The sequence below is a fragment of the Ambystoma mexicanum genome, chromosome 12, assembly GCF_040938575.1.
Source record: "Ambystoma mexicanum isolate Mex_15411 chromosome 12, UKY_AmexF1_1, whole genome shotgun sequence".
Lineage (NCBI taxonomy): Eukaryota > Metazoa > Chordata > Amphibia > Caudata > Ambystomatidae > Ambystoma > Ambystoma mexicanum.
The window spans coordinates 662,109,095-662,122,977 of NC_090936.1; the positions used below are offsets into that span (position 1 = coordinate 662,109,095).

The 13,883-nt window shown below is 44.8% G+C and overlaps 1 protein-coding gene across 1 annotated transcript in view; it reads left to right on the forward strand.

Moving 5' to 3' along the window:
* Nucleotides 1-3,080: 3,080 nt before the first annotated feature.
* Nucleotides 3,081-13,883, forward strand: part of SLC26A4 (solute carrier family 26 member 4) — a 184,955-nt gene continuing 174,152 nt past the window's right edge. Inside the window, exons 1-3 of the mRNA XM_069629147.1 lie at nucleotides 3,081-3,154; nucleotides 6,032-6,194; nucleotides 7,492-7,643. Coding sequence (XP_069485248.1) covers nucleotides 7,507-7,643 — 137 coding nt within the window. The 5' untranslated portion in view covers nucleotides 3,081-3,154; nucleotides 6,032-6,194; nucleotides 7,492-7,506. The remainder of the gene's footprint in view (nucleotides 3,155-6,031; nucleotides 6,195-7,491; nucleotides 7,644-13,883) is intronic.

A 13,883-nucleotide genomic window follows, 5' to 3' on the forward strand; every position in this document is an offset into this window, starting at 1 on the left:
TCTCTCTCCTTTTCTCTCTAAGGCAGCTGACCTCACCTACGGTGTCCCTCAAGGGTCCGCCGTCTCCCTAGTCTAATTCAACGCCTACATTCAACCTATGACCAAGCTTATCTTCTCCTGTGGTGTCCCTCAAGGGTCCGCCATCTACCTGGTCTAATTCAATGCCTACATTCAACCTCTGACCAAGCTTATCTTCTCCTATGGCTTCCTCTGGCTATTCGTATGCAGACGACACACAGATCCTGATCCGTCTTGATCTTTACATTGCTGAGTTGGCTGCCATGTACCATATCGGTCTAGAGGCCATGGGGGAATGGATGCATAACAACTGGCTCAAGTTGAATGGCGACTGAGGTGTTGGTGGTGGGCCCCCCCTTGGCATCCTCTTTCTGGACCACTGATTTCTGGCCTCCCTGTCTTGGTCCTTTTCCCTCAACTGTTCATATTGTTAAAGATCTTGGGGTAAAACTTTCCTCCTCCCTCTCTATGGAGCCGTAGGTTAGCACAGTCTGTCAGCAGGGATATTTTCAGCTGCAACTTCTTCGTCGCATTCTTCCTTACATCCAGCCCCATCTTTATTCCCCGGTAGTGTCTGCTCTCATCACCTCCTCGATTGACTACTGTAACTCTTTATTTCTTGCCAACCTGCCTATGTTATGCAGAGCCTTCAAGTCCTCTAAAATTCTGCTGCACGGCTGGCCACTTCCACCCCCTTCTGCTTCCATATCTCTCTGATTTTCCAGACACTTCAATGGCTCCATGTAGCCAAATGCATCCGCTTCAAAACTCTTTGTTTGGTACACTGTGCCTTTTACGGCCAAGGAGCTGAGTATTTACAGGCTAAATGTCAGCTGTATGTGCCCTGTTGCGCACTGCGATCTGCTGACCCCTGTCTCCTGCCCATTCCTTTGGTGAAATACAGTCGGATTGGGGGGCGCTCTTTCTCAGTGGTGTCCACAGGCCTTTGGAATATCCTGCTGCACCCCCTCAGAGCCACAGTCACCAATGTGGCTTTCTGTCATGCCCTGAAAACTTACCTCTTCTAAATCTTCCTCTGTCCAACGTTCTGCTAGAAGCGCCAAGATGCCTCCGGGTGAATGTCACACTCAATAAGTGCCACACAATACAATACAAAGTCCTCTGCCAGGGAGATGAAGAAAGAAAGCATCCATCTAGCCATCTCCAGGGAATAGTAGGGGCAACTGCTGTTGGACCAAGGCCTCTATATAGGCTGCACTGGAACCAGGCTCCTGTTCACTGAAGATGACTGATTCTATATTGGTGCAAGCCAAACTTCCAGTGGTGGGAGTGCAGAAGGACTCACCTTGCCCTGAAGCTACACGATTGAGACTCCCAGCCACCATAGAACCAAGGCAGTGACCGCTGGCTCTTCCTTCATCTATGAATCACATCAACACTGGGTTGGGCAACTGGTACACCATCCTAGCTGCTGCACAGGGACCACCAGAGTCTTCTCCAACCTCGATGCCCAACCACCTCTGGATCTCTGAGTTTTCCTCGATTCTGAATCGAAGCTCTGCCATCTCTGCATCTGAAACACACCACGTTTTCTAGTGTCCCTAACTCAATCCTGATGCCTGGTCACTAGCTGCTTTGAGCTCCAAATCAATGCCGCTGGCTGAACCAGCTCACCAGAAGGCCAGTCTCAGCTCCACTCCACCTGAAGCCATTGAGTTTTCCAGCACCGCTGACTCGACATCGCCTGAGCGTTGCCGCTCCCCGACTCGACACTGGTCAGGTGCCAAAAGCACCTAGGCTCACGACGTAATGCTGAAAAGCCTTTCTTAATGCTGTTGAGCCCCAAAGGCAAGATCATAAGTTTCTGGGCCGAAGCCCTGTCTAACTGATCCACTTTTTGGGACCATAGTGAATTTTAAGGTCTCCTTCTCTAACTTGTTCTTTAAAGCATATCCTTTGAATAGTGACATTGTGCCATTGTTGTGCCTGAACCCCGTCCATCTACCAAGAGTGCCCTTTTCACAAAAGTCTGCATTCTCTGTGTTTTTAAAGGGCTGGGGTTTCCTTGGGTTTGCTGATTAGTTTGTTTGCGTTTTATTAAAACTATATATATTTTTATAGAACCTTTATAAAACCTGGATTGGGCATTCAGTCAGGCTGTGTCTGTTTCACCTTTATGACTGGTTTGATAGTAGAGCGCGGCTGAGTAGGCGGGTTAGTCATTACTCATGCTGTGGAATAGATCAAGAGCAAGTAAAGAGGACATTTTGTGGGAAGTGCAGCCTTCCGTAGAGACAGACACACTGTGATTGGAGGAGTAAAAAGGCTGCAATAGGGACTGGAAGGTTTCTCTTGCTGCTGAAATCACATTAAACTAGTAACGGGATGCATAACAGGGGGCTCCATACTGTCACCCAACATTATGAGAATACAGGTGTGTTCATGATTCAGAAAGATTTGCACTGGAAAGAAGGAGAGGCTCGCGAGCATTTCAGGTGTGCCCCTGCTCCTTTGAACCAGAGTCACAAAACCTAAAACTTGGAGCCGATCTGGTGATGCACGAAGTATTTCTTAGATGCACTGCAGGAATGTAGTGTTACCCACATGTGCACGTGAGCCCCTCAGAGGTGATTCCAGGCCTCTCGAGATTTCCTCCTGGAGTTTGTCGTTCGGGTATAAGGGTCAGGTGCATGCTCAGAGAAATCTCATGTTGTTCCCATGTTCATCTTTGTGATTGAGGACTTGTATGTACAGTGGAAATTTGCGTGGAAGTATTATTGAGGATTTGGGGACGCTCTCTGCCGCAAGTTTCAATATGCCATATTCGGCGGTGATGTGGTGAAAAACACAACTCTCAAAATGGACGCGTATTGGCCTGTTGCTGCGGCCTACTCTGCGTGTCAGCCGAGTCCGTTCTTTTTGGGATACGCAGTGATAAAAACTCGCCTACAGGGTGCCCCTGAGAACAGGAGGCGGGCGAGAGAACGTACTCTGTGTGCGTGTTGTCTGCGAGCTGGGGTTGTGGCCCGCTCGGCAGGTACGTTCCCACTCAAACTGGAGCTCGTCGTCTTTGTTTCCCCATAAATAGATGTGGCAGCAGCAGCCGCCTGCAGTATATATACCCTCTGCACGGAAAGTTTGCCTTTCAAGTGTGTGGCGGCTCGGCTCTTGGCAGGTACGGACGCGTCGATGTTGCAAATCGTGGTGTTTGTGTGTAGCCTGTGGGAGACACAAATGCATGTTTTACTTTCTCCGGTGTGCCGCGTGTTTTGAGTGACGAAAGGATAACGGTCCAAGTAAGTTTGTCGCATGTATCAGTAGCTGCCCATGTTTATTCAAATTGCGTGACTAGAACGCCTCTGGGGGTGTAAACGCCGTCTTGTGTATTTCTGTTTATATGTATTCTAAATGTGTTCACTTATAAAAAGGGGCAAGCTAGAGCCACGTCTTATAATATTCTTTAATCAACGCCCCCCCCCCCCAAGCAAGCAATTATTTATTTTACTTGCAATAAAGAGCAGGTGCGTCATCAGTTGTTTTGGGGTATAATACCTCAAGTTTGCACCAGTTCAAGATCAATAAAAATGATGAACGTTCTCCCATTTTGCTTCTTTTTGTATTGGGACATGGATTCTCCAGTCCGCGTTATATGAGTATTTTGGCACTATAGCAAAAATAAAGGAAACGCGTTTTGTCCATGTTTGCCTGCTGTGCAAATGGGAATGAAGCAATGGTCTGCTCCAGACTTAGCAAAGGGCCACATTAAGTCAAGTTTCCAACCGAGGAATCATGTAAATGCAGAAAGCTGATGTTTCGCTCATTGTGCTGTTTACTTAATGAGGAACAGAGCAAATGAATACTGCGTCACTTATCCAAATGGGGAGAAGGAATAGGCTTGATGCCAAATCCTTATTTCATACCACTCGAGGAGTCCTAAAGAGTACCGACAGACTTTTGCTCCATCAGCCCAAGAGCAACATTCATTCTATTTTAAAATGTATATACTGCGCTTTTTAAGCGCGGACCCGGGATCGAACCTATGTTGCTCTGCGTCGTCTTTTATCCGAGGCGACCGCGTTGGATAACCGAGCTATTCTCTCGACTCCGTTTCGTAATAAACGAGGAGCGCAGCTGACCTGTGTCCCAGAAAATAGGCACTGGCGTGGTGTAGCTGTGCATCGTATTTGCAGCGTAATTGCTCTTGTGACAAAATGCCTTGACTCAATGCCTATTTGCCAAAGGATCAGTGCAAAGGGCAGTGCAAAGCATTAGTGAACGGTTTTCGTGATATTACTCTGATACAAAATGAATGTTTCTCCTCCCTGTTTGGCACTTGTTTGGTTTGGCGCTGCACCAAGAGACTCAGTCGTAGTGTGCACTTGTTACATCACCCCACTCATATGTATATGGTATACTCACATGTGCACAGATGATGGGTTCGGCTGATTGGTTGTTGAGCCTATACGCTGTTCTGTAACAGAGCTAACCAGAAGAGAGATGAGGGTAATTTGCATTGAAGGACTGAAAATATTTTTCAGCAATTGAACTAATCCCAAATTGGTATGTTCCCAAATTGGTATGTTAGTTGCTTACTGGAGAGGACATGGAAAGGTAAAGTTGGTGGGTCTCAGTTTTGATGAGTGACATTGTCATGCGATTTGATGTCAACTTTTATATGATGCAATATACAGCATAGATGAGTGGTAATCGAAGTCCGCCCCCAAAGAGTGAAATCCACTACAGGTTTTCAGGGATGAAGTACATTTGAATACAGTATATCCACATGTGAATTGTGTGCATGTTCAGTGGTAATCCTGCACACCTGGCGTGGTTGCGGCTCTGTAAGACCAGACTTGGAGGAGACCTTTGGCAAGGAGCCTTATAGTTGTAATGCACTGACCAGGTGTCGTTGCCCTCAAGGAGTTTTTCCGCAGTAAGTCATGAGGTCAGGAGGATTGACTAGTGCCGTAGACTTGAGGACCCCAGTGTAGACTGTATCTTTGCAACTCGTCAGGTAGATATTGTATGGAATGTTAAACATCAACGCACATCAGTGTCGCTACAGGAACTACACACCACACCAGGCTGTTTCACACTGGAAAGAGGGGGGTGACAACAGAGTCCTTATTCAGTTATGTTGTGGTTTTAACAGACTGTATTGTTTCATTGTTCTTAGGATTAGGGATAGTTACTGAAAATCAAATGACGGGTCTAGAAAGCTCGTAATGTGTGTGCCAGTATGCCATTTCAAGGCATAAAATACAGCATTACTCTTACCTATTACACAATAGCACCACTATCAATTTGTTACGCACCAAACGGTGAAATTATGAGGATTTTAGATTAAAAATATCACTTTCGCAAAAGGAAAGGATCTCCCATGGCAAGGACCTGCGCAGACGTACACTCCAATTTCAAGCAGGGCAAGCTGTCTGGGTGCCTGCTGTCACATGCCTGGCGGGATGTGTGTATATCTTAAAATCCCAAACAGAAAGTTCTTGAGAAAGCGCCAGGAGCACGAAACACGTTGATGTGGTCAAATGTAAATGTAAATGTAAAATAAGAAACTTGAAAGTGTTTGATATCTGTTCTCTTTCTGAAGTGGTTTGGTCCTGTGATCTTTCCTTCTGTTTTCATTCTCTTCTCATCGTTTTGATTCTCATCTGAGTTTTTATTTATTTTAATACTGAATGAGATATATATTTTATACGATTTCATTGACTAATTATCAGCAGTTTGCTTTGACATTTTGTATAAAGGAATGCGTAAAAAGTCAAGATTTTGTTTTGGCTAAGACACAATCAAAAATAAAAAAACTTTAAAAAAGCTGACGTGGTCAAATAAAGCTCCACACTCCTATGAAGTGTGTTGTGCGACGCCCCGTCTTCCTGTTTGGGATTTAAACATCACTATCATGGAGCTACTCAGCCTACAATATCCGGCAACATTTTTGGTTGGGATTCCTGGCGTCCTCGCCAGTGCACATTGTGGCAATTGTCTTTTCAGCATGGAGATGACAAGCTTGTTCTAATTCCTGCTTCTCCTAATACAGGTTTCAACATTTGCCTCCTTGCTCGTGTAACATCAGGCCACGCAAGGAGAACATGGGGTACATCTTCAGCTCCACCTAAACGATACAGGCACAACGTCGAAGCCGTCTTGCTAGCCCAACTCATCTACACATTCTTGCTCGCAACAGAAGGAACTTGAATCAGGTAATCGAGCTTCATTGCCGCTTTAAATGATGTCCCCCTACTAATGCATTTCAAAAGAATCCTTACTTTAACCCTTTCACTGCCTTTAGAACGAACAACTCAGACTGTTCAATTCCCTAGAAGGAAGCCTAATGGTGCGCTGATGGTTAGTTTCTGAGTTCCCCATCCCTGCCAACACACATGCACAATTGGATTGGGGTAGGCAGCTTCTTACAATAACACATTAGTGGCCTCAGTCTTGTTCTTGCTACACAGGTTACCAAATGTTAAGGCCAGCATTGAGGTATCTTCTGGAACCACTAACTCCGGGCTCAAATATTAGTTTTGAGTTGCCCCTAATTTGGGGCCTTTCTCATGTTATCATGTGTCCCTCACAAAAAAAGATAATACGACTCACTGTGGCATCAAATACTAGGACATATCACTTGTTGCACCCAATACTTCGCATAGAAGCATACCCTTCACGCTTCACCCTTCTAATCTCCTTTTCCCTATGCCAAAATGCATAGCTCTGAATTCCCAGATGATTTTGCCACCTCCACTTCATCGTACGCCGTAACCCTTGGTACTTGCTGCACTCACCCAACCCTACAATGTTCGTTTTGGTCAGGGCAAGGTTTTAGGGAGGAGTGCCAATCTCTCTTGCGGTGCTCTCTGGGATACATCCAGGAAGCCCCCACCAGTGCCACAGTCTCCATTATCTAGTTAGGAGGGAAGGCCTCAACAACTCACTGTCAGGAGGGGTGTAGCGGACCATCCTGCAGTGCAAGGGATCTCCCCTTGCTCACAGGTCCCTAGGCTGGCCCACTGCCTTTTATTTGGTCTAGATGATGAGACTCTCAGGGACCTCACTGCGCTTCGTTCGGTGCCCCTTCCTTTTGTTTTACTCCACTGCTTTCTGTTAGCATCTAAAGAGTGGCGTGGGTGGCAACAACACCCTTGCTTATGCCTTTGTGGTCAGAAAGGTTTTTGTGGCCAGTTTCAGTCCCACGTTGGGTTTGGTGTCCTGTCATCCCCACTGGGTTAGTGAGAGAAGAGCAGGATCTGTACCAAAGAGTTGTAACATTTTCTAACAATAAGTGTTCACAGTTTACTCAGTGCCTGTGATACACCAGCAAAGACTTTCAAACTAAACAGTGATTCATAGCTGCAACCCCTTTCTGAATGCAAATGATGTAGTGATGTACTTTATGAAACTCATGTACTCTGCCCTGCCCTCACTTTCCTTTCGAAATGCCAAGCGGCAAGTGCCTGGCGGAGGTTCTGGGCTTTCACCTGTTTGCTTGCTCTGTTACAGGTTTCCACCGCAACAATGGATCTCCCAAGTCCGGACTACAACCAGTACATTGTGAACCGGCCCATCTACTCGGAACCCACATTTCAAGGGGAAAATGAGAAAAAAGAAGTGGTCCCGAAAACTCTTCGCGACAGATTCCAAAAATCCTGCAGGTTGATGAGTCCCTTCTGTTGCGCTGCATGCTGCTAGCTGCGGGGGTGGGTGGGATTGCATGCTCAAGGAACTAACGTATGCTACGCCAAGAAGGAGTCAGGGATTGGGACCGATCCCTTCTTTTTCCGCTCCTTGTCCCATCCATGGTGTAGACTAGTGCTGACGCCATTTTCTAACCGGCGCATGTACACAGAGCAGACGGACATGCAAGAGCAGGGTTATGGGGCCGGGTAGGGCCGGTACCCCTCCTGCATGCATGCATGACACAGGAGCCAGTGAGTTGGTTTGATAACGGGCGCACAGGAAGCCGTGCACCCCTTTTATTGGGACCATCACATGGTGTACCAGGAGCCACCAACGCGTGACTCCGCACGAGCCCTTGGAGGGGCTTTAAGTCACAACATCCCATGCCAAGGATATATAACATTAAAGCACTGCCATGATGCAACATTCAATACATCTCCTAACACCTACATAGCAAATCGTTCAGTTAAACATGTATAATTATAGACGCATTCCAGTCGGTCAGTGGATCATAGGGTGTTAAACACATCCTAAGGGAAACTTTGTTAAACAGGGCAAGTGGGAACTCCCCCCAGTGGACGACACCGTGATCCGTTACTGGATCGCTTTTAAGCATACAAACAATGTGTGGGATCGCAGCTTCACTAACACCCAACTACTGGGACCACTTTAAGCACATCAATAATATGCGGGCTCACAGCATCAAATGTACATATTTACTTAGTCCTCTCTGAGCATTTGCGGAAATGTGGCCTTTATGGCCCCGCCACTGCCACAGCACATGGCATGTCCTTGCACCAGCCCACTCTGGGAACTCCAGACACCGGCACCCGCTCAACACGGGGCCTTGCCAGGCGCTGTACCGTTGAGGAAGGACCCGACGGGAGACGCGAGCTCCGCATGGCAGGCGCTCACGTTGGCGTGCTCTAGCATTGGGTACTGCACACGGGTTATCCCATCCTCATCGCCAGTTGTTATGGAGCCGGTTAGGGACGGCACCCCGCATGACACACACACACACAGGAGCCAGTGAGTTTGTGTGATAACGGGCGCACGGCGCTTGTTCTTCTTCTTGCTGATAGATTTTTATCCATCAGCGGTGATTTTTGGATACCGAGGCTTGAGCCTCATTACTCCATCTTCTCAGGTTGAGTATGTAGTCGTGGGTTTGTTTTCTTCTTGGTCTGTGTGGTCTTGTCACAGTAGAGCTGGTTTCACAGGGTCTTCGCAGTGAGTTTCACAGGGTCTTCGCAGTGGGATGCCCTGTGCCCCTTTTATTGGGACCATCACATGGTGTACCAGGTGCCACCAACACGTGACCCTGCACGAGCCGTGGGAGGAGCTTTAAGTCACAGCAAACAGTAGGTAAAACCGCCTAACCTCCAGCACACAGCACGCTCCTGCTGTAGGGCCGACTCATGACAGATGCGCAGGGAGCCCCTGGTATTCATGGATTAAATACCGTCGAAAAGGCAATTCCATGGCTCTGTTTGCAGATATTTAATTGTTAATGTTCTCAGATTATTATTAAACAGAAGCTCAAAGGCAAGGTTGCAAGCCGCACTCTTGAAATTGCGACAGAAAGGAGCTCGTTTGTAAGTCTGCGGGAACGTTGAAAAGGGTGAGAAAGACGGGCGGAAACCAAGGGGCTGATTCAGAAAAGCGTTTCATAATGGCGCAATCCCATTGAACAATGCTCCTTGAATCAGGTGTTTTACTGGGGGCTTTTCCTTGTTTTTGCAGCAAGGGCGGGGGCAGGAAGAGATCCCACCTTTCATTCTCACCCCCCCCCCCGCCCCTCCCTGCAAACACATGGATGTGGCTGTTTCTAGCACCTGCCACAGGAATCATTGCAAACGGCTCCTCGTTAATATTACGAGGCCTTTACACCTTTAGCAAAATGTAGCGGGAAAACCTTTGTAGATGCGATTTTAAGTTTCAACACGTTTTTTCCCACTGCGTCTTGGGGATTATGTAAATGACCTGGATGAGGCCGCCAATGATTGCACTGATTAAGAACAACGAACAAGTTCATTTAAATCTTCGGGAAAATACTCTCGAATTGCTTTTTGGAAAAGTACATATTTTCTTCATATTTGCAACCATGTGTCTGTTAGCAAAAAAACAACAACCTCTAAACAGGACAGTCAAGCACATGTATATATAACGCTCGGTTCGAAAGCGTTTCACAGTTCCAGTAAGCCGCCTTCTCAGTGTGGAAGCAGCACGCGTTGGGAATATTCATACAATAGTTAACAGACATATGGCACATTTAGAAGGTAGTGGACGCAAATGTGGCGTAACCCGTACAAAGAAGTTAGACGTCCACAATAATGACATGACTAATCGTTCTGAAGCAGAAGCAGGGCTTTCCGCTAAATTGCCAGCTTCATTCCTTACGCACTGATAACGGACCCATTGCATTCCCACTGGCTCGCATGCAGTCACTAAACGTTAGAAAGCCGAGGGTCCACCTGGGACTTTCTGGGCAGCAGCCTGGTGACCTCTGGCTCACACAGGTATAAACAGGATGTCACAGGCCTATGTACTCTTTACATGCAACCAATGATTCATGACACAAAAACAAGTAGTTCAGTGGCACTCTGCTGTGCTCTCTCTGTACATTAAATTACCTGCAAGTTAGCACGTCATCCAATGAGTGACCGACACACGACCCCAATTCCTTTCAGAGTACTTGCTTCATTTATCAAAAAATAAATCCTAGCTTGGTGACCATTGGGTCAGCAATAGCTGTTCCTTTGCTGAGAAGGGAGGGAAAGAAGTCTAGGGGATGCACAGATCATCACCTCCACTGCTTCCAATGCTTCTGCATTCAATGACCTGTTAGAAAGCACTGGAATGGCCATGGAAGACATACCGTATTTGTGTTTTCTACACAGTTGATAGGAAATGTTATTAATATTAGAACACCGTAGTGGTGTTTCCAGAAACCTGATTGGCTAATAGTTAGGAAATGTACAGTGTACAGTGTATATCATGAATATTAGAACACCGTAGTGGTGTTTCCAGAAACCTGATTGGCTAATGGTTAGAACATTTTTAGTGTATATCATGAATATTAGCACACCCTGGTTAGTGGGTTTCCAGAAACCTGATTGGCTAATCGATAAGAATTGTGTAGTGTAGATCATGAATATTAGAACACCCTAGTGGTGTTTCCAGAAACCTGATTGGCTAATAGTTAGGAAATGTACAGTGTATATCATGAATATTAGAACACCCTAGTGGTGTTTCCAGAAACCTGTTTGGCTAATAGTTAGGAAATGTACAGTGTATATCATGAATATTAGAACACCATAGTGGTGTTTCCAGAAACCTGATTGGCTAGTGGTTAGGAAATGTGCAGTGTATATCATGAATATTAGCACACCCTGGTTAGTGGGTTTCCAGAGACCTGATTGGCTAATTGATAGGAATTGTGTAGTGTATATCATGAACATTAGAACACCCTAGTGGTGTTTCCAGAAACCTGATTGGCTAATCGATAGGAAATGTGTAGTGTATATCATGAATATTAGAACACCCTTGTGGTGTTTCCAGAAACCTGATTGGCTAATAGTTAGGAAATGTACAGTGTATATCATGAATATTAGAACACCCTAGTGGTGTTTCCAGAAACCTGTTTGGCTAATCGATAGGAAATGTACAGTGTATATCATGAATATTAGAACACCCTAGTGGTGTTTCCAGAAACCTGATTGGCTAATAGTTAGGAAATGTACAGTGTACAGTGTATATCATGAATATTAGAACACCGTAGTGGTGTTTCCAGAAACCTGATTGGCTAATGGTTAGAACATTTTTAGTGTATATCATGAATATTAGCACACCCTGGTTAGTGGGTTTCCAGAAACCTGATTGGCTAATCGATAAGAATTGTGTAGTGTAGATCATGAATATTAGAACACCCTAGTGGTGTTTCCAGAAACCTGATTGGCTAATAGTTAGGAAATGTACAGTGTATATCATGAATATTAGAACACCCTAGTGGTGTTTCCAGAAACCTGTTTGGCTAATAGTTAGGAAATGTACAGTGTATATCATGAATATTAGAACACCATAGTGGTGTTTCCAGAAACCTGATTGGCTAGTGGTTAGGAAATGTGCAGTGTATATCATGAATATTAGCACACCCTGGTTAGTGGGTTTCCAGAGACCTGATTGGCTAATTGATAGGAATTGTGTAGTGTATATCATGAACATTAGAACACCCTAGTGGTGTTTCCAGAAACCTGATTGGCTAATCGATAGGAAATGTGTAGTGTATATCATGAATATTAGAACACCCTTGTGGTGTTTCCAGAAACCTGATTGGCTAATAGTTAGGAAATGTACAGTGTATATCATGAATATTAGAACACCCTAGTGGTGTTTCCAGAAACCTGTTTGGCTAATCGATAGGAAATGTACAGTGTATATCATGAATATTAGAACACCCTAGTGGTGTTTCCAGAAACCTGATTGGCTAATAGTTAGGAAATGTACAGTGTATATCATGAATATTAGAACACCCTAGTGGTGTTTCCAGAAACCTGTTTGGCTAATAGTTAGGAAATGTACAGTGTATATCATGAATATTAGAACACCGTAGTGGTGTTTCCAGAAACCTGATTGGCTAATGGTTAGAACATTTTTAGTGTATATCATGAATATTAGCACACCCTGGTTAGTGGGTTTCCAGAAACCTGATTGGCTAATCGATAAGAATTGTGTAGTGTAGATCATGAATATTAGAACACCCTAGTGGTGTTTCCAGAAACCTGATTGGCTAATAGTTAGGAAATGTACAGTGTATATCATGAATATTAGAACACCCTAGTGGTGTTTCCAGAAACCTGTTTGGCTAATAGTTAGGAAATGTACAGTGTATATCATGAATATTAGAACACCGTAGTGGTGTTTCCAGAAACCTGATTGGCTAATTGATAGGAATTGTGTAGTGTATATCATGAACATTAGAACACCCTAGTGGCGTTTCCAGAAACCTGATTGGCTAATCATAGGAAATGTGTAGCGTGTATCATGAACATTAGAACACCCTAGTGGTGTTTCCAGAAACCTGATTGGCTAATAGTTAGGAAATGTACAGTGTATATCATGAATATTAGAACACCCTAGTGGTGTTTCCAGAAGCCTGTTTGGCTAATAGTTAGGAAATGTACAGTGTATATCATGAATATTAGAACACCCTAGTGGTGTTTCCAGAAACCTGATTGGCTAATCGATAGGAAATGTGTAGTGTATATCATGAATATTAGAACACCCTAGTGGTGTTTCCAGAAACCTGATTGGCTAATAGTTAGGAAATGTACAGTGTATATCATGAATATTAGAACACCCTAGTGGTGTTTCCAGAAACCTGTTTGGCTAATAGTTAGGAAATGTACAGTGTATATCATGAATATTAGAACACGCTAGTGGTGTTTCCAGAAACCTGTTTGGCTAATAGTTAGGAAATGTACAGTGTATATCATGAATATTAGAACACCCTAGTGGTGTTTCCAGAAACCTGTTTGGCTAATCGATAGGAAATGTGTAGTGTATATCATGAATATTAGAACACCCTAGTGGTGTTTCCAGAAACCTGATTGGCTAATCGATAGGAATTGTGTAGTGTATATCATGAATATTAGAACACCCTAGTGGTGTTTCCAGAAACCTGTTTGGCTAATAGTTAGGAAATGTACAGTGTATATCATGAATATTAGAACACCCTAGTGGTGTTTCCAGAAACCTGATTGGCTAATCAATAGGAAATGTGTAGTGTATATCATGAATATTAGAACACCCTAGTGGTGTTTCCAGAAACCTGATTGTCTAATCATAGGAAATGTGTAGCGTGTATCATGAACATTAGAACACCCTTGTGGTGTTTCCAGAAACCTGATTGGCTAATCAATAGGCCATGTATAGTGTATATCATGAATATTCAAAACCTAAAGATTATAAAAGGGCATTGAGAACGCCAGTAAGCCTAGCCTTTTCTAATGCCGCCTGCAGTGCAATATGACGAGCTACCACCATCAGATGCCGAGGGGAAACTCCCTGCGGAGCGCCCGGGGACAGGCCCCGGGTGGTAGCGGTGCGTGGAATAAATCAACATAGCATAACATGCCATAATTCGCTAGTTGGGACCTACTAAAGTCCTCGTATGACAGGTGCAGCTAAACACACCCCTTTTCCAGCCTTGTCAG